Genomic DNA, 18,855 nt, shown 5'->3' on the forward strand with positions numbered 1-18,855 from the left:
AGCCGGTTCCGCGAGCGCAGAGGAATCACACCGTCTTGGGCTCACCCCCGGCCAGGCACCGCTCCACGTGCTTTACACACATGAACTCACATAAACTTCCCAACAAGACTCAGGGGTGAATGTCATTATCATCCCCATTCTGTAGATTAAGAAACTGAGGCACAGAGAAGGAAAGTAACTTGCCTCAAGTCACACAGCTGTGTACTCAGGATTAGAATCCAGGTAGTTTGGTGCCACAGCCTATGCTCTTAACCAGTGTGTTATGAATGCTAGATATCATTCATATTGATTAGTGTTATTACGAATGTCATTCTAGAGGGCTCTGGGAGCAGGGACTGTGGCGGGGTGAGCGTAGAATTTCAGGAGGCGCTTGCTCTCAGAACGTGCAGGTGCCGTGTCAGCAGGCCCCACTCAGAGGAAGCGCCGGCCAGTGCTGTCTCATCAAACGCTCACCCTGACCCTAGGGGCGAGATAATAGTTGTATCCCCATTTTACAGGCAGGAAAACCGAGGCATGGAAAAATTAAGCAACTTTCTTAAGGTCACACAATTGCATTCTGCACAAAAGGGAGGGTTCCAACTCCAGTCAGTACCCCTTCAGAGTCCCTCCTCCTAATGGCTCGTTTTGAAGAACTCCCAAGAACGGGTTCTGCTTCAAGCACTTTGCAAATAAGGACTCCGTTAACCTTCATCAACGCCACTGAAGTAGATGCGATTGCTTGTCCCCATTTCATAGATGAGGCAACAGAGGTAACACGAGGCTAAACAGCTAGCCTGTGTCTGTGCACCCAGGAGATTTTTGGAGCCGGGATTTGAACCCCCAGCTCATGTGCTGGGTCCCACCCCACCCCTAAATCTCTCCTTGTAAGCTGAGGCATTTAAAACCACAACCAGTTAAGGGCTGATCTGAAATTAAGATGAAGGAAACCTGAAATTGCCTCTCTGATTGCTTTCTTTCTTTTTTTTTTAATGTTTTATTTATTATTGAGAGAAAGAGAGAGACAGAGTGTGAGCAGGGGAGGGGCAGAGAGAGAGGGAGACACAGAATCTGAAGCAGGCTCCAGGCTCTGAGCTGTCAGCACAGACCCCGATGCAGGGCTCGAACTCATGAACCTCGAGATCATGACCTGAGTCGGACGCCTAACCGACTGAGCTACCCAGGCACCCCCCCTTTTTGTTTCTTAATGTTTTATTTGCTTTCTTTCTTTAATTCAATCTTAATTTTCAGTTTCAAACAGTGATTCGATCTATGACATCCCTAAGGTATAGACTAGTAAGAAGCCTCAGCTTGAGAATCCAAGTATCTGGATTCCAATCCCAGCTCTTCCACTCCGTGCTGCGGCGCTTTGGGCAAGTTTCTAAACCTCTCTGGGCACCATCCATCTATGAATTGGATGGCAGTGCGTACTCTCTGGGGTTGTTGGAAGCATGAACTACCCCGGCGCTCTCTCTGAATCCCCGTTCCATGGCTGTGGTGGGCTGTGCTCCAGGGAGCAGACTCCGAGATGGAGATGAGTGAGCAGGGGTATTAGCTTGTGCCCTCGGGGTGCCCCCCCCCCACCCCGTGGAAAGGGGAGGAAGGAAGCAGGAGAGGGCAGGGGGATGCACAACTGTGAGGCAGACCCCACAGGGAGCACGGAGCTGAGCTGGCCCTTCAGAGACGCGCCGATTGGTCCGAGATGGCCAGGCCATATCCCGGCATCCCTCCGTCAGTCCGCGCCCATGAGCGTGACCTTGGGCAAGACGACTCCTCGGCCTCAGCCAGCCCCTCAGGGGATGACGGTGAAGGCGGCTTCGGCTCGCTGTCCCTGTGCTGGGGCAATGGGGCCTCCGGAGTCCGGAGTGCTAAACCATCACACCGTGGCACCCACAAGGCTGACGGTCAGCTGAGTGGCATATTCAGGTTCTTCTTTTTATGGCACATATTTTTATTTTACCCATTTTCCCCCAACAAATAACACGCACAAATACAATAGTATAGACTCCGAAAGGAGCAAATGGACGGTTGAGCAAAAGTACTGTTTTTGTCTCCAATGTAGGAATCTTGAGGACCAGAGAGGTTAATTGACTGATCCTAGGTAACACAGCTTGTGGGTAGCATAGCTGGGATTTGAACTCCTGTCTTGACTTTTCTCACTGCCTCATTACTGCCTCCTACTGGGGAATGCATCAGGGAAGGCTTCCTGGAGGAAGTGGCAAGTCATCCGGGTCCTGAAGAGGCCATGCAATGCAATGGGAAAAAGCAAGGGCTGTCACACCAGACTGTCTGGGGTGGAGGTGCTGGTCTTGGACCTCAGCTGTGTATTTCAGTTTCCTCATCTGTAGAATGGGAATAATAATGGGGCCATGCCACAGACCCGTTACAATTATTAAATGGGTCGATGCCTGTGGAGAACTTAAAACACAGCCAACACAGTTGGTTATGATCGTTGAATGTGGGGGGAAAGGGGAAACAGAGTCAGGGGTGTCACAGAGGTTCTTGCCTGAGCGGCTCGGTGGAAATGGTGCCGTTTACGGAGGGGACATGAACCTTGCCTGACCCTGAGGTCATCTCTGCCCCAGAGGCTTCTCTGAGCTTGGGATGTGCTGGGAAAAGTCCCGGCTCCCAGTGGGGGCTGGGCTGCGGGGCCGCTGGCCGCGCTGGGAGGTCAGTCTGGCTCCTGGCTCGGCCCGGGGCAGCCGCTGGGCTTTCTGTTCAACAAGGCCTTTGTGTGGCAACCTCCCATGTCCTCCAACCCCAGCCGGTACCATCCCCTGCCAGGCCAGCGCGGCCTCTGCCCCAGGAGGGACCGCAGCGCTCATGGCACACCCTGCTTCCTGGCCCCTGCCCCGTGCCCTCTCCAGGCCACAGCCAGGCCTCCTGGGGCTTACAAGTCCTCCGATGGGGTCCAGGGTGAGCCTGGGTCAGAAGGGCTGGATGCAGACCCCAGCGCTTGCTTTGAGCCTGGGCAACTCACTTAAACCTGCTTAGTGTCCTTACTGCACTTTTCTGCTGTAAAACTGCCCACGACTCCCCATTTTTATTTAGACGCTAGTCTGAAGGTTTCTTCGGCCTACACACAGAGCCCAGCACGGCCCGGCGCCCCCCTGCCTCCCCGCCGTCGGCTCCTGCCTCTCCCCCCTGATTGGCTTCCCTCCAATCCCGCTGGCCCCTTCATGTTCCTCAGCAACGCTAGACTCATTTACACCCCTGGACCTTTGCACCTGATTTCTTTCTGCCTAATGCTCTTCCCTGAGATTCCTGAGTCCTGGTCCTTTGGGTAATTTCCAAGGTCACCAATTCAGATNCCTATTTCCTTCCCATCCCCTTCCCCCAAATTATCCTGTTCATGTGTTGGTTGCTGTCTCTCTTACTAGAATGTAAGCGCCATGAGGGCAGGGATCAGATAGGTCTTATTCGCTACTGTCCCGGCATCTAGAAGAGTCCTGGTACATAACATGCTCAATACATATTTGTTGGACATGACCCGTAGACGGGCTGCTTTGAGCACTGCTGATGTGATGTGTGAAAAGTGCTGGAAAGTGCACAGGGCTGATGCATACCAGGTGCTAAAACCAGGGCCGCCTTCAACCTTAGTACTTTCATTGTGAATACAGTTTTACTAGCTCATGGATTGAAAAATTGGTCTTCTTCTGGCACCTTTAAGCATATCTCATTTAATCTCCATCAAAATAAACATATCTACAAATATATTGAGGTTATAGGAGCTTGAGAGTAAGTCAGAATGGAGCAAACCCTATGGGCAGACAGCGGTGCGTATATTCTCCCTGGCCCTCGTTTTCTGCTGGAGAGTCACCTTGATGATGATGATGATTGTGATGATGGTGATGGTGATGGTTATTGTGATGATGGTGATGGTGGTGATGGCGATGGTGGTGATGGTGATGATGGTGGTGATGGTGATGGCGATGATGGTGGTGATGGTGATGGTGATGATGGTGGTGATGATGGTGATGGTGGTGATGATGGTGGTGATGGTGGTGATGATGGTGAAGATGGTGATGATGGTGATGGTGATGGTGGTGATGGTGGTGATGATGGTGGTGATGATGGTGATGGTGGTGGTGATGGTGATGATGGTGGTGATGGTGGTGATGATGGTGGTGATGAGGGTGATAATGGTGATGATGATGATGGTGATTATGATGATAATGATGATGATGACCGGCACTATCATTTTATTCAAGTTAGCGCTAGGGTCTAAGCTCAAAATCCCAACCCTAGGGCAAATTATTTCTCTTACTCAGGCAAATTACCACCTCTGTGAGCCTCAGTGTCTTCAGCCATAAAATGGAGATAATTATGCCACTTACCTCAAGAAGCTACTATGGGAATTGAATGAGATAATATTAGTCAAGCCTTTAGAAGAGTGCCTGACGCAGAGCACACTCCATGTTAAGTGCTTGTTAAGTTAGATAAGTAGTAACAAATCACATCCGGTGCTTACTATGTAGAGGAACTGTGTTGTGCATGGCTGTCTAATCCTTACCACAAGTCCTTGAAAAGAGCAAGGAACAGAGATGTTCATCAATGTGCCTGATGTCACCCGGCTTGTAAGCAGTACAGTGGTCTGAATGTTCACAGCTGTGCATGAAGGCTTCTCCTCTTCCTTTCCTTGAGTCAAGCTCACTGGTTCTCTCTTAGGAATTATTACGCAGAGTCCTATTCACACAGCTGAGCCTCGTGTGTTTTATGAGGCTCTTAAAGATTGTCAAGTCTCTTCCTTCCCGTCCTGCAACATAGCCTCAGGCACCTCTTGACATCTTTGGAGGCCATAAGGAACACAGTTTGACAACCACTGCACTGGGCAATTTCTGAGTGTTTCCCCTTGTGACCTGAAGCTACTAATGACAGCTGGCATGTGTCAGGCACTCACCAGGTACCCAGGCATTCTCCAAGCGCCTTGTAGATTAGCTCCTTTCCTCCCCACAGTCACCTTCTGGGACAGGCACTGTTATACCCTCATTTACAGATTTTTTTTAAAAATTAAGGCACAGAGAGGTTGAGTTGCTTGCCTGGGACAACACAGCTAGGAAGGGATAAGGTGGGGAACAAGCTCAGTGTGATTCCAGAGCTCTTTCTCCTCATCCTCTGGCCGTACAGCCTCCAACCTTGTTTGTTGCATGATGCCCCCCTGGAATGGAACACAATGGGGCTGCATGTTTCCAAGGAAACAGAGCTTCGATGCTTAAGGGATTGGGGAAGGGCAGGTGAAGCCCTTTGGAGTCCCCAAGAGAACCCCAGACAGCAGGGGGTCCTGTCGCGGAACCTCCTGGCTGCGGAAGCTGAGCCAAGGGCCCCTACGAGCTGGGACCTTGGCCGGAAGCCCGCCACCCAGAGGCCCAGACACTGGGAAGCTTTGGGCTTCTCATTCATCCAAGTCATTAATATTCCCTCTCTCCAGCCTCTCTCCCCGAAATCGCACACACAGCCATCAGTCTCCTAGGAGTGGCCTCTGGGAAAAACCAGTGGCCCCATTTTTTCCTTGCAGGATTCCCCGGGCCAGGAGACGGCTAGGGCCTTGACTCTGCCACTCGCCGTGATTTCTAGGCTATCAAACAGTGCCGAGGTACAGATGTAAAAGAAGTGTGTTAATTTTACAGTCTCTTCTAGAGAAAAATATCTTTAAGCATTTATTATTTGTTCCTTGAAGATAACTTTTAAGTCAAATTCTGGGGACAAGAATTTTATTTAGTATTTTATTTATGAAAAGACATGGGGCGCCTGGGTGGCTCAGTCTCTTAAAGCGTCCAGCTTCGGCTCAGGACATGATCTCGTGGTTCATGAGTTCAAGCCCCGTGTTGGGCTCTGTGCTGACAGCTCAGAGCCTGGGAGCCTGCTTCAGATTCTGTGTCTCTCCCTCTCTCTCTCTCTCTCTGCCTCTCTCCTGCTCACACTCTGTCTCTGTCTCTCTCTCTCAAAAATAAACATTAAAAATTTTTAAAAAACAGTATGCTGTATTCTAGAATTCACTATGAAATTTTAAGTTCAAGAGTAAATTTTCAAGAAATATGTAGAGTTTCTTTGAAAAAACTGAAGTGTATTGGTATCAAAGGATACTGGGTTGTGAAAAGGGCTATGGTAAACATTTACTTGATTAAGTATTTGAATACTCCTAAATCCTGGAGAAGTCAGCAGAGAGAGCATGGAGATAATCCTGTAGCACTGATGAAAGGGTAGAGTCTGGAGCCAGGGAGGGGACAATCTAACCCGTCCCTTCTCTGCCCTGGAGGGCTGTCATCAGCTCTGGGCATTACCTTTCATTAAGACGGGCAGTGATGGACGGGTGTATCCAGAGGGTGGTGCCCAAGTGACAGAGAGCTTTGCAGGGCCATACTAGCTTGCGGAAGTACATGGCCCTGAACGTGAACTACATCTCAGTCGTTACTTTTGGGGACGGCGAGCAAGCCACAGAATCTTTGCCAGGCTCCGTTTCCTCCTCCATAACACAGGGGCAAAGGGGTCGAGTAGGTACTGCATGCAGGTGCCCAGCAACCTATAAAGCCTTAGTGACAATGACTGTTATGATAATGAGTAACAGTAGAGTGTTGTGTTATCATTGTAATAATCATCCTTATCGTTAATCATAGATACTTTGTTATTGATCATCATATTGATAGTGTTGTATTTAATATGTATCTGATACATGTTTTATATATGATATAGTTATAGTATATCTTGTATATATTATTCGACAATAATTGTAGGATTAGTAATGAATATTTCGTATACATAGTTGTGTTAATATTTTTGTTACTAGTAACCATCCACAGAGGGTCCAGTTTCCCTCTCCCACTCAAGTAGGAGCTTAGCGCTAGAGCTAAATGGATTATTTGGGGATCCAGGAGTTTGGGTCCTGGGCCTACAGAGTTGGAGTAGAGAGTAGTTCAAGAAACAAAGAAGTTGGGGGCACCTGGGAGGCTCAGTTGGTGAGGCGTCCAACTTCGGCTCAGGTCCTGACCTCACAGGTCGTGGGTTCAAGCCCCTCATTCCGCTCTGTGCTGACCGCTGGGAGCCCGGAGCCTGCTTCCGGTTCTGTGTCTCTCTGGCCCTCCCCCGCCCACACACCCAAGAATAAATAAACGTTAAAAAAGAAGCAGAAGCAGAGAAGCCGATGCTGGTGGGCTCAAATGTGTGGCCTTGGACGTGTTACTCACCCTCTCTGAACCTCGGTTCCCCCCAGCAGCGAAGGGGCATAGTGGTCACTGCTGCCACCCTGTGGCCCATCCTAACCCCCTTCCTGGGCCCAGCCCCCAGGGGCAGTGGCTGGGGTGGGGCAGGGTGTGACCTGGTGCCCCTCACCCCCGCAGGAGTCAGGGCTGTCGGCGTGGATCGGCGGGCAGCTGCACCCTCTGGAGAACGTGCCGCCCGCACTGGCTGTGCTGCTCATCACTGTCGTCATCGCCTTCTTCACCGAGTTTGCTAGTAACACGGCCACCATCATCATCTTCCTGCCCGTCCTGGCGGAGCTGGTGAGAGTCCTGGGGGGTGGGGGGGGAGGGGACGTGCTTCAGAATTTTCTCTCCCCTGCCACCGGGAGCTGTGGGTGCCATTGCCCTCTTCCAAAATGCGTGAATGTGTTAGACCTTGACTTTTTTATGTTTTTAAAAATTTTTTTATGTTTTGCATTTATTTTTTGAGAGTAAGAGAGACAGAGTGTGAGCAGGGGAGGGGCAGAGAGAGGGAGACACAGAATCCGAAGCAGGCTCCAGACTGAGCTGTCAGCACAGAGCCCGATGCGGGCTTGAACTCACAGACCGTGACGTCATGACCCGAACCGAAGTCGGTCGCTTCACCGACTGAGCCACCCAGGCGCCCCTGATTATTTTTTTTCTATTGATTTTTTTCTTTAAGAAATACATAAATATTTTCCAAAGTGCACCACATTTCTTCCTTTGGTGAGTTTTCTAGGAAATTACAAATTGTCAAATTTGGATTAAGACGTAGAAAATCTGTGCAGACACAAAAGGGCAGAAGAGAGTCTAACAGCAGGCAAAGTTCTAACCTCCCTCTAAAGAAGGGTTTCTCAGCACTACTGATATTTGGGGCCAAAGAGCTGCCTGTGGTGTGGGGCTGTCCCGGACACTGTAGGGTGTTCGGTGGCATTCCTGCCCCCCTCCCCCCGCTCTGTGCCAGCCAGTAGTATCCTCTAAACCATGACAATCAAAAATGTGCCCAGACATTGCCAAACGTCCCCTGGTCGGGGCTGGGGGACAAAACCATCCCTGGCTGAGAACCACCGCCCTAAAATTCACCAGCCAGCCCTCAGAGGCTTAGCTAGGTGAAAGCTAGCAAATCTTCAAAGGGCAGATAGCTCCCACCTTATTCAAACTATTTCAGAGCACAGAGATGGAGAATGTCATTCCACCCAGGGATGAGGGTAGCAAATCCCAGACACTAAAACCAAAGGACAGCGGGGGCAGGTGGTGGGGGTGTGGGGGGATCATAAATCAATCTCACATGTAAACAGAGATGCAAATAGCAAAATAAATCTGGGATCCTACAGAAAGAACAATGCATCATGATCAAACAGAGTGTATATTAGGCCTTTCAAAACTGACTAGCATTAGAAACAATCGGCTTGGTTCTGTGTTTAAATAGATTAAAGAAGACTTAGCCAAACGATTATCTCAATAGAATCCAAAATTGATCAGATTAAATCAGTGCTGCAACTACACACTTTGTATGCAGACGGCGATCTACCAGGCACACTTATCATGTGTTTTTGGCTTTTGTAGGCTCATTTCAGTTTGTCATGGGGTTCACACCTGCATTAGCATCCGGAGATGTACTTTATCCTGTTTCGGGGAATCGAGGACAGTCTGTTACCGGTGGGTGGCAGTGGGTTTATTTCAGATCTCTAGTGATGGACGCACAGGTTTGCGTCCAGCCTTTGCTGTGACCCGGCAGTGCTTCCCGGACCTTTCCTTCTCTGTGCACCTCTGATTCCTTCCAGATCTATTTCTAGATGAGATCTCCGGGTGGAAGAGCACATGCGTGTATACTTTTGTTAGATGTGGGCAACCTGCTCTCCAGAATAGGCGTGCTTTTTTTACACTTCCCAGTAGTGTGGGGAGGAGGGGTCCCCAAACCTCGCCAAGTGCGATTGGACTTAATCACACCCTTGACCAGGTTCTGAGGGAGATGACTGAGGGACATGGGGGCGTGAGGGGCTGATGCCGGAGGAGAAGCAGGGGCCCAGCCAGGTCCAACTTTTGCTGGAGACACTAGTAAATAACACAGTCTTCTAAATGTTGCTTATCATCAAAACCCAAAGGTTTTACATGTAAGGGGGTGCATTTAGCACTTTCAGAGAAAAGTTATATGCTTTGGGTTATAAAAATTCGCTAGAGCAGCCAAAAATGTCCTATCTTAAGTACAGTAGTGGAGAAGAAACCAACATGAATTATAGATGAATATGTCCTTTGGGGGAGGTCGAACCAGTGGCCCATGGGGTGAGGCCAACACACAGATACATTTGATTCACACAGTCTCAGAAATTGGGAAATGCTGGGGCGCCTGGGTTGGTTAAGCAGCCGACTTCAGCTCAGGGCATGATCTCGAAGTTTGTGAGTTCAAGCCCCATGTTGGGCTCTGTGCTGACAGCTCAGAACCTGGAGCCTGCTTCGGATTCTGTGTCTCCCCCCCACCCCTTTGTTGTTCCCCCACTCATGCTCTCTCTCTCTCTCTCTCTCAAAAATAAATAAACCTTAAAAAAAAAAGAAAAGAAATTGGGAAATGCTTATCAGCAGACGCTATCTCAAGCTCTCTGTGTCTCTGAAATCTGGGGAGGCTCCAAGTAAAGGTGCCCAGGGACCTGCTGGGTGGACTGTTTGGCTGAGGGACAGACCAGGCAGGGGACTTGTCATTTTATTTTACTTTTTTTTTTTTAATTTTTAAATGCTTATTTATTTATTTTGAGAGAGAGAGCGAGAGGGAGAGAGAGAATCCCAAGCAGGCTCCGCACTGTCAGTGCAGAGCCTGACTCGGGGCTCGATCTCATAAACTATGAGATCATTACCGAAGCCGAAATCGAGAGTCAGACACTCAACCCACTAAGCCACCCAGGCTCCCCTGGGACTTGTGATTTTAGAGCCATGGTTCTCTGGATTCACAGCGTCAGCAGCTGCTGGGAACTCACTACGAATGCAGGCTCTTGAGGCCACCCCAGACCTGCTGACTCAGAACCTGGGTGAAGCAGGGTCAGCACGCTGTGTTGTAGCAAGCCCTCTGGGCGTGATGGTGCACTCTCAGGCTGGAGCAGGTGCTTTCTAGAGAAACCTCCCCAGTCCATCCTCGCCAGCGAACACGCAGTGGGGTCCCGGGATGTCACTAACCTTAGGAATGTCCTCTCCACGTGTCCTTTGATTTGGGTTCTCTCCTTGTCTGTCTCTCCTTCTGTGTGTGGATCTGCGTATCGGGCCGTATTTCCCTTCGCGTCCCTCTAAACCTGCCTTCTCGGCTGCTGCCGTCGCTCTGCACCAACCTCTGTCTCTGCGCCAAACTCTGTCTCTGCGCCAGCCTCTGTCTCTGAGCCTCTGTCTCTGCGTCTCTTCCTGTGTGTTATCTGCTGTGACCTCCGACCGTCTCCATCTGTCATTGTCGCTTCTCCCTGTTTCCCGTGGTGGTCGCCCCCCGCCCCGGCCCAGGCCATCCGCCTGCGAGTGCACCCCCTCTATTTGATGGTCCCCGGCACGGTCGGCTGCTCCTACGCCTTCATGCTCCCCGTCTCGACGCCCCCCAACTCGATTGCCTTCGCCTCTGGACACCTGCTGGTCAAAGACATGGTGAGTCCTGGCGCGTCCCAACAGAGGCCTGCGACGGGGGTGGACGGCATGTGTGGGGCAAGACGTCTGGGCGGGACCCCTGCTCCCACTTCTCCAACCCCCAGTTTCTGAATAAGCCATTCGGAGCGGGGCCAGGAGTATCCACTTTAGCAGACACTCCGGGATGATTCTAACGCTCAATTTCAGGAAACTGTGCTTCGTGATGACTTTCCAGAGTCTGCTTCAGGGACCAGGGACTTCCTCCTCTCTCTGCGCGCTGCTCTCTTTTCTTACTCGTTCAGCCCACTGCTCTGTGCCTGGAATCTTTAGGAGCAGCAGGCTACACCCGGGGGGCGAGGCAGAAGCGGGTATGAGCAGGGGGAGACCCACCAGGGTGCTCCCTGGCCCCTCGCTCCCCTGCTGAGCCCCCTCCTCCCTCCCTCCCTCCGCCTCCCTGGCACTTCCCCTCCACTGGCTGCCAGGCGCACTCAGGGAATGCAAATCCGAAGCAAACCCACTGAGAAGGGCGGTATTCCCAGTACAGGCTCTCCAGGCACAGAAACCCGGCAGGGAGGGAGAGAGAAAAGGGGGTGGACAAGAGTGAGAGACAGAAAGAGGTCACAGAGTAAACAGAGAGAAGGAGGAGCCTGGTGTGCCTGGAATTGGGGGGTGGGGGTGGGTGCACACCATGCAGGGCACAGACTCGGGATATTATTCAGTGCCCAGTGGGTGGACTTTAAAGGGATTTAATTAAGCAGGGCAATCAATGCAAGCAGGCTGGGTCCGAGAGGCCATGGGAAGGTCCCACAAGACCAGCCAAAAGGGTCCTTGGCTTCACGCAGGATAGTAATAAACGTGAGCCGGAGAGAGTGAAAACAGAGTTTATTGAAGAGTGTGAGTGACCAAATAGCAGAGCGGGAGACCCTCAGAGAGGAGAGAGGAAGGAGCCTCATGGTTGCTCGGGTTTGGGGGTTGATACCGGAAAAGAGCCTAAGGAGCGTGTGTGTTCCTTTAAGAATCCACTAGGGTCCAAGCAAAGAGTCAGGTGAGCGGTGGTGTTATTCCTGGAACCGCTGAAGGTAGGGGTCCGATGCCCTTGGATCTGATGCCCCGGAACATGTCTGGGATCTGGCCCTTAGGTGTAATCAGGTGTTTGGGGTCTAGGACAAAACTCAGAGGAGGATTCACTTTCTCGCGTCCCCCTGGAGTGGGAACAGAGTTCTTGGCTTGTTCAGAGGCAGAGTCTGGAAGATGTTTTCCAGCAGAAAAACAGCAGGGATGGAGCCCGTATAAAATGGAGTCCCTTGGGCTGTCCTGCGTCACAGGGACGTGGTTTGACTTGTGCCTTTCTGAGATGGCTTTGGCTGCCGGTGGAGGGGGTCGCTGGGGGCTGGAGGCGAGTGCGGAGAGGGAGGCTGCTTGGGGAAGGCGGCGGGAAGGCAGAAGGGAAGCTATAGCGCCCATCCTGGGAACAGAGAGACATGAGAGAAATGGAGGGGCTCTAAGAGGTAGGCGCTTGCCAAGAGCCATGGAGAGGGCTGGAAGATGCCGAGGGGCACACGGAGGCAGAGAGGGGGGCTCTGCGGGCTGCGGTCCAGACCGCGATGATGTACTTAGTTGCAGTGACGAATGTGGGACTGAGCAGGCATTTTGAGGCAGGCTCCCAGGAGCCCAGCCCCCCTCCTGGTCGCCCCAAAGCTTAGGCCTGTCCCCTTCCCATCCTCCAAAGTTGCCAGGGTTTGAAGACCCCCCCATCCCCGCAAGAGCAGAAGCAGGATAGCACAACACAGTTCTACCCTTGTCATTTGGCTCATGCCTTTCCCGGCTTGATGCCCTTTCCATGAACCACTACTTATTTATTGTGGCAACATTTATTTAACAATTTTACTCAATTAACATTCTTAAAATCACTTCAATAAGAGTGTTGGAAAAGGAAGATTTCTGATGCAAAATCTGTGCACGGAAAACTGGAATTATCTGCCACGGATGGGAAGTCTAAAAATAAAGGCGGACCCAAAACAGCAAAATAATTGCATTCGCCCTGATAGCAATTGCCCGGAGAAGGTTCTGGACCCTTCCTTGTCAAAGAGGGCTGTTGGTGAGGAAGAGACAGTGTTAAGGGCATGAAGAGCACCTGAGGGAGGCTTTCTCTGTGAGGAAGAGGATCCTAAAGGGGATTGAAAAGAGAGTTACTTGCTCACTGTGCAGTTCACAGCGGGGCAAGGCTAAGGAGAAACAACCAAAAAACCCAATGAGAAACAGGGATTTTCAGCCCTGGGATGGACGGAACGGCCCCGGAGTTGGGAAGGAGCAAACGTTAGGCTTGTTCTAGCTACTTAAAAAGGTCAAAACTTCCATCAGACAAACCTTCACAGCAAGTAAGTACAGCCTTCAGTAGACCTGCAGTGTGTGTGTGTGTGTGTGTGTGTGTGTGTGTGTGTGTGTTACTGATCAAACCAGATCATTTTCAAGCTGTGTGATGCGGGCCTGCCAACTTCTCTGAACCTCAGTTTCGTCTTCTGTAAAGTGGAAATCATAATGATTACCACTCGTGAAGGGCTGCTTTCAGGGTTACGTGACACATCTACACGACACGGTAGCCAGCACTTAGAAAGCACTCGAGGGCTGGGGACATCTGCGGCTCTTTGAATGACAGCCTAGGGTCGTGTGAAGAATGAAGGGTCTTGGGCATTACGTGGCCTCGATTTGTGAGCTAGTACCATCACTTCCCGACTGGGAGACCTTGAGCAGATGAGCAACTTGACTCTGAGTGTGGGTTTTCCCATCTGTACGATGGGCCCTGAGCTGACCCCTCCCTTAGTGTGGGCTCCGTTTCAGGTGCGGACAGGCCTCCTGATGAACCTGATGGGCATCCTACTGCTCAGCGTGGCCATGAATACGTGGGCACAGACCATCTTCCAGCTGGGCACCTTCCCGGATTGGGCCGACATCCACTCGGCCAACCTCACATCACTGCCGTCTGCCTCGGCCAACGACACATTTCGGACCCTCTGAGTCCCCCTCCAGGACTCTCTTTGGGCTGGGCCCTCCCAGAAGGCTTTTGCCGTCACCTGCTGCTAAGACTCCACAGGACGATCAAGCGGTTCTTTTCTGTGATCCAGTATGCAGCAAGCAAGGGTGACCTCCAGTGGTCCACTTGGGTCCACAGGCTCGTTATCTAGGACATCCTTTCCTCTTTCATGCAGGTTGGGGGCCCAGATTATCTCCCAGATCTGCCGCCTGAGAAACGGACTCCTTTATCTCTGAGCTGTTCTGTGGCTAGGATGTAAGAGAGCCTTCTTCCAGCAATCTGGAACGGCGTTTGTCTTAAACAGCTGGAGCGGGGGCCCCTCGATGCGCATGGGCACAGCTGACATGCCCCCACTGCCTACTTTAGGCTACACCCTGGAGAGATCATCTCGCCTTTAGGGATCACCTGCCTCACAGAGGCTGTTGGGGCTGCACGGGTGACTCCTGTCCGGCCCGGCCGTGCCCGTTCTGTGCCCGCTGTTTGAGTTTCACCACTGCTAACCCCCAGCAGCCAGGAACAGATGACTTCCTGAGGCCGCAGAGGCTGTGCAAAGCCTCCCTACGGCTCCTCTGTGTGCCTGAGCACACCAGGAACGTTCTAGAAATCCCAGCTGACACTTCTACCCATGCTGCTTAGGGTTTTCCTGTTAATCAGAGTCAGTCTGACCATAATTCTGGAGTCAGGCCACGCCTGGGCTCTCATGCCCCGCCTGTGGCCCAAGGTCCTTCCAGCAAGGACTGTCCTGCGTGTGGCCCTCAGGGGCCTTTGAGGCCGCCAGCTCCTCCTCGTTCAGCAGCTGGTCTTTACCTCCCCACCCTCACCTCGAGGGCTAAGCATATTTAATGAGCCAAGGGCACGGGTTTTTTTGGAGATGAGAAGGGGGGAAAAAAGTCAGAAGATAAATTGGAGTCTCATAAGAGGCCAGGGTGAAATTTCTCAGGCAGGCAAAATACCACAACCCTCTTCTCCAGACGGGGCCAGCGGAGACTTCCCTGGAGCCAGTGGCTGGTGGGTGGGAGCTATAGGAGAGGATGTGATCCCTCCCCGTTTCCAGCAGAGGCTTCTGGGCATCCCCGGTGAACAGCACGGTATGAAGTCCAGTGGGTGCTCGGGAAGCGGAACGAGGGGCCCAGCATCAGCCTGGCATCGGCAAAGGTACCAGGAAGGGGCCCAGAAGCTTTATGTCCCCGCTTCCTACGCATCTGAGGGATGAGTTTCTTCCGGGCAGCGTGGGCTGGGAAGGTACCACCTGGAGACTGAACTCCGTCCAGTACAAGTGAGTCATGGATGTTTCCCTGGGAGCAATGGAGAGAGGGGAGAGGCCTCCAGTTGGAGAAGGGGCTCCGCCTCTTCCCACGTGAGCACTTTAGTATTTAGCCACAGTTACAGCCCATGGCGGGTGGAGGCTGCTCTCCTGGAGAATGGGAGATGGGAGAAACCCATGGGACCTGTAACCTGATGAATCGTGATTTCAAATCCTTCCGATTGAAAACACTATAAAATAAAGAATGTTAATCAACAGTGGACCTAGAGGTTATTTGCTTTCTGGACATAAGAAAGCGTTAAAGCCACAAACGCCTGAGCTGGGAGTTCTACAGAATTGACCTCCCTGACCTAACTTCCTCATTGCTCTCTCCTCTCCACTCTAACCACAGGCCTCAACTGTCCTGCCCCAGGGCCTTTGCACATGCTTTCCCCCCAGCCAAAAACATTTTGCTTCCAAACATGTGCTTGTTTCCTCACTTTATTCAGGTCTCTGCTCAAATGTCACCTCCCCAGGGAAGCTTCACTAACCATCTAGTCTAAAATCTTGCCCTCAACTCCTTACTCTGCTACCTTTTTCTTCGTGGTATTTAGTCAGGACACTGTACTGTGTATTTTCTAGAATATCAACTTATCAGAATACAAACTTTATTCTGCTGAGTGCTGTAACTCTGATACCTAGAACAGCTTCTGGCACATAATTGGTGCTCAATAAATATTTGGTAAATGAATCTATACCAGAATTTGTGAGACAGCAACCTTGGCTTCTGATCTGAGGTCTGTTCTGTTACTTTCTTTGTTCACTCCTTCTTCCATCTATTCATTCCATAATATTTCTTTAAAACCCAATTATGTGCTCATTCGCTGCCCCCATCCTTATGGAATTTACATTCTGGCCAAGAAGACAGGCAGTGGGCAGGCAAACAAAGAAAACCACTCTGGGTCATGATTCGGGATAAGAAGAAAATGAAACTGGACAATGTGACCAACTGACTCAGAAGCTACATCAGCCAGGGCGGTCAGGGGGTACTTCTCGGAGGAGGCGGCATTGGCCTGGGATCAGGAGTCAGCCCCGTGCTCATGGAGGCATGGGAGGAAGGTGGGTGGCAGGGGTGGTACAGAGTCATGGGAAATACACATGAGGACAAACACAAAACGAAACATCTGTTTTAGGTACCTATGGCTCCAGAACAGAACTCCGTAACAAATCTGTGGCACCCCAAAACTCGGGCCCTAGGACACAGCCACTGATTGGCGTATGTTTCTGCATGTAGACAGAGCTCTGCAGGGACGGGTTTGTCCCTGCTCTAGAAGGCGTGGCCAGGGCGACTCAGCGGGGAGTTCAGCTGGAGCTTGAATGTTCACGAGGACCATGGAGCCTCCAGGGTCATGTGGCTTCCCCAGGAGTCTAGCCCAGACCTCTGAACCTGACTTCAGAGGGCTTCTCAGAAGGCAAAAGCAGTGGCTACACGGCCCCTTAAGGGCTGGGCTTGGCAGTCTAAGAATTCAGTTCTGCCACATTCTATTGGTCAAAGCAAGCCAAGGGTTGGCCGGTTCAAGGGGAGGGAAATAGGCTCCACGCCTTCATGGAGGACTGGCATCCACGTCCAGAGAGGGGAGGAGGCCTGGCCACTGTCTTGGGAAGACTCCCACCCTAACAGCCGGCGAGAAACGGCTGTGCTGTTCTGAAGCAGGGCGTCGACACGGCCAGAGCCTGATAAACAGGTGCTCGAGCCGCTTGCAATCAGATACATACAAGTTCAACTGAGATGCAACCACACACCCAACCAACCAGCGGAAACTAGGAAAGGGCACAATATGTGATGGTGACACAGAAGGAGACAGACACCCTCCGGACTGCGGGGGAGACTATAAGCTCCTACCCACGGCCTGGCAAGCAACGCGGCAGTAGTTAGGGGATTTGTTACCTGCGTTCCCTGTGGCCCAGCTTTCCTACTTCCGGGTGCGTATCCCAGCAAAATCACCCCGCGGTCCCTACGGAGAAGTAGGGGGATATTTGGGCACTGCTGTTTGAGGTACCCAGGAGCTGGAGGCCACCAAGGTGGCCACCGTGGGGGGAGGGGAAGCACACTGTGGCAAACACAACAGCCCGTGGAAGTGATGAACCCCAAGGATGTGGAAGGATTGAAGACACACACGCATGTTCTGGAGCGCATCTCAAGAAATTACAGAGGCGGGTGGGCAGAAGAATGGAAGCGCTGATGTCAAATGAGAAACAGGATGAATGAAAGTCACTGGATGAGGGATCCAACGAGCCACTTTGGACTCCTGGCTCTACACATAACCTGCGGTGTGACCTTGAGGGGGTCCTTTATGTCTTGGACGTGGGTGTCCTCATCTGAGAGATAAGAGTGCAGAGTCAGAGTTTCAAAAGGAAATACATAAACTAGCTAATTTGGGGAGAGCCTAGAAACGGGTCTAGTTACAAAGTGTGGGCAGAGGGTATGGAATCCATGAGGGAAAGCGCAGATCGTCGGTGGTGGGAGAGAGGGGAGGGAGAGGGCGCGGGCTCCTTCACTCCCGGGACTCATACAGCCCTAGATGACTCTTCACCCACCCTCGGCTCTCCCGCTGCTGCTCCCCATAAACAAACCCAACTGCATCAGTCAGGATTCTCCAGAGAAACAGAACCCACAGGAAGCATATGCGTGCATCTGTGTGTATATCCGGGAAAGAGCCCAGGGACAATTGGCTGGCAGAATTCCCTCTTGCACAGTCAGTCTTTTGTTCTAGTCAGACTCAACTGATTGGATGAGGCCCACCACATCAGGAGGGGGCAGTGTGGTTTCCTCAAACTCCATTGATCTAAATGTAAATCTCCTCCAAAGACACCCTCACAGAAACATCCAGAGTAATGTTTGACCAGATCGCCAGAGGCTGTGGCCCAGCCACGTGGACACACAAAGCTCACCATCACACCCACGGAAGCCAGAATGCAGGAAAGCCCTCGGAGGCTGCCCGTCCAGGGGAACTCCAGGGATCGGGGCAGGGAGGAGAGTGGAGACTATTAATCGATGGCTAATATTTTTAATTCAGAAAATGTCACTTAAAACCCAGATTTGTGCTGCTCTTGAAAAAGAAAATACCAGGGGCGCCTGGGTGGCTTAGTCGGTTAAGCGTCCGACTTTCGCTCAGGTCATGATCTCGCGGTTCGTGGGTTCGAGCCCCGCGTCGGGCTCTGTGCTGACTGCCAGCTCAGAGCCTGGAGCCTGTTTCAGAGTCTGTGTCTCCCTCTCTCTCTGACCCTCCCTTGCTCACGCTGTCTCTCTCTCTCCTAGAAATAAATAAAACATTTAAAAAAAAAAAAAAAAGAAAATACCAGAAGGTCTGGCAACGTGGGACCCTACTGCTACCTGGCAACGGTAGTTTGGAGCAGGAGTGGTTGTGGGAAAACTCAACCTGAAGGGTAAACTGTCTTGTTTGCCACAGTTCCCACCCTCCTTAATGTCTTATGCTTACTCTCTCCACTTAAAAATTTTGTTTATAGTTTATTTATTTTTGAGACAGAGAGAGACAGCGTGAGCGGGGGAGGGGCAGAGAGAGAGGGAGACACAAAATCTGAAACAGGCTCCAGGCTCTGAGCTAGCTGTCAGCACAGAGCCCGATGCAGGGATCGAACCCACGAACCGTGGGATCATGACCTGAGTCGAAGTTGGCTGTGCAACCGACTGAGCCACCCAGGCGCCCCTACTCTCTCCTTTTTAAAGGGGGGCTCAGTCGGTTAAGTGTCTGACTTCGGCTCAGGTCACAATCTCATGGTTCGTGGGTTCGAGC

The 18,855-nt window shown here is 51.6% G+C and overlaps 1 protein-coding gene across 2 annotated transcripts in view; it reads left to right on the forward strand.

The window, feature by feature from the left end:
* The window catches only part of SLC13A3 (solute carrier family 13 member 3), a 75,018-nt gene extending 59,700 nt beyond the window's left edge, over positions 1-15,318 (forward strand). For both annotated transcript variants that reach the window (XM_077766139.1, XM_077766147.1), the window contains 3 exons: positions 7,311-7,472; positions 10,650-10,787; positions 13,605-15,318. In XM_077766139.1, coding sequence (XP_077622265.1) covers positions 7,311-7,472; positions 10,650-10,787; positions 13,605-13,781 — 477 coding nt within the window. In that variant the 3' untranslated portion in view covers positions 13,782-15,318. The remainder of the gene's footprint in view (positions 1-7,310; positions 7,473-10,649; positions 10,788-13,604) is intronic.
* The last annotated feature ends 3,537 nt before the right edge of the window (positions 15,319-18,855 follow it).

Source organism: Crocuta crocuta, unplaced genomic scaffold (assembly GCF_008692635.1).
Source record: "Crocuta crocuta isolate KB4526 unplaced genomic scaffold, BGI_CrCroc_1.0 scaffold71, whole genome shotgun sequence".
In the NCBI taxonomy this organism is placed as follows: domain Eukaryota; kingdom Metazoa; phylum Chordata; class Mammalia; order Carnivora; family Hyaenidae; genus Crocuta; species Crocuta crocuta.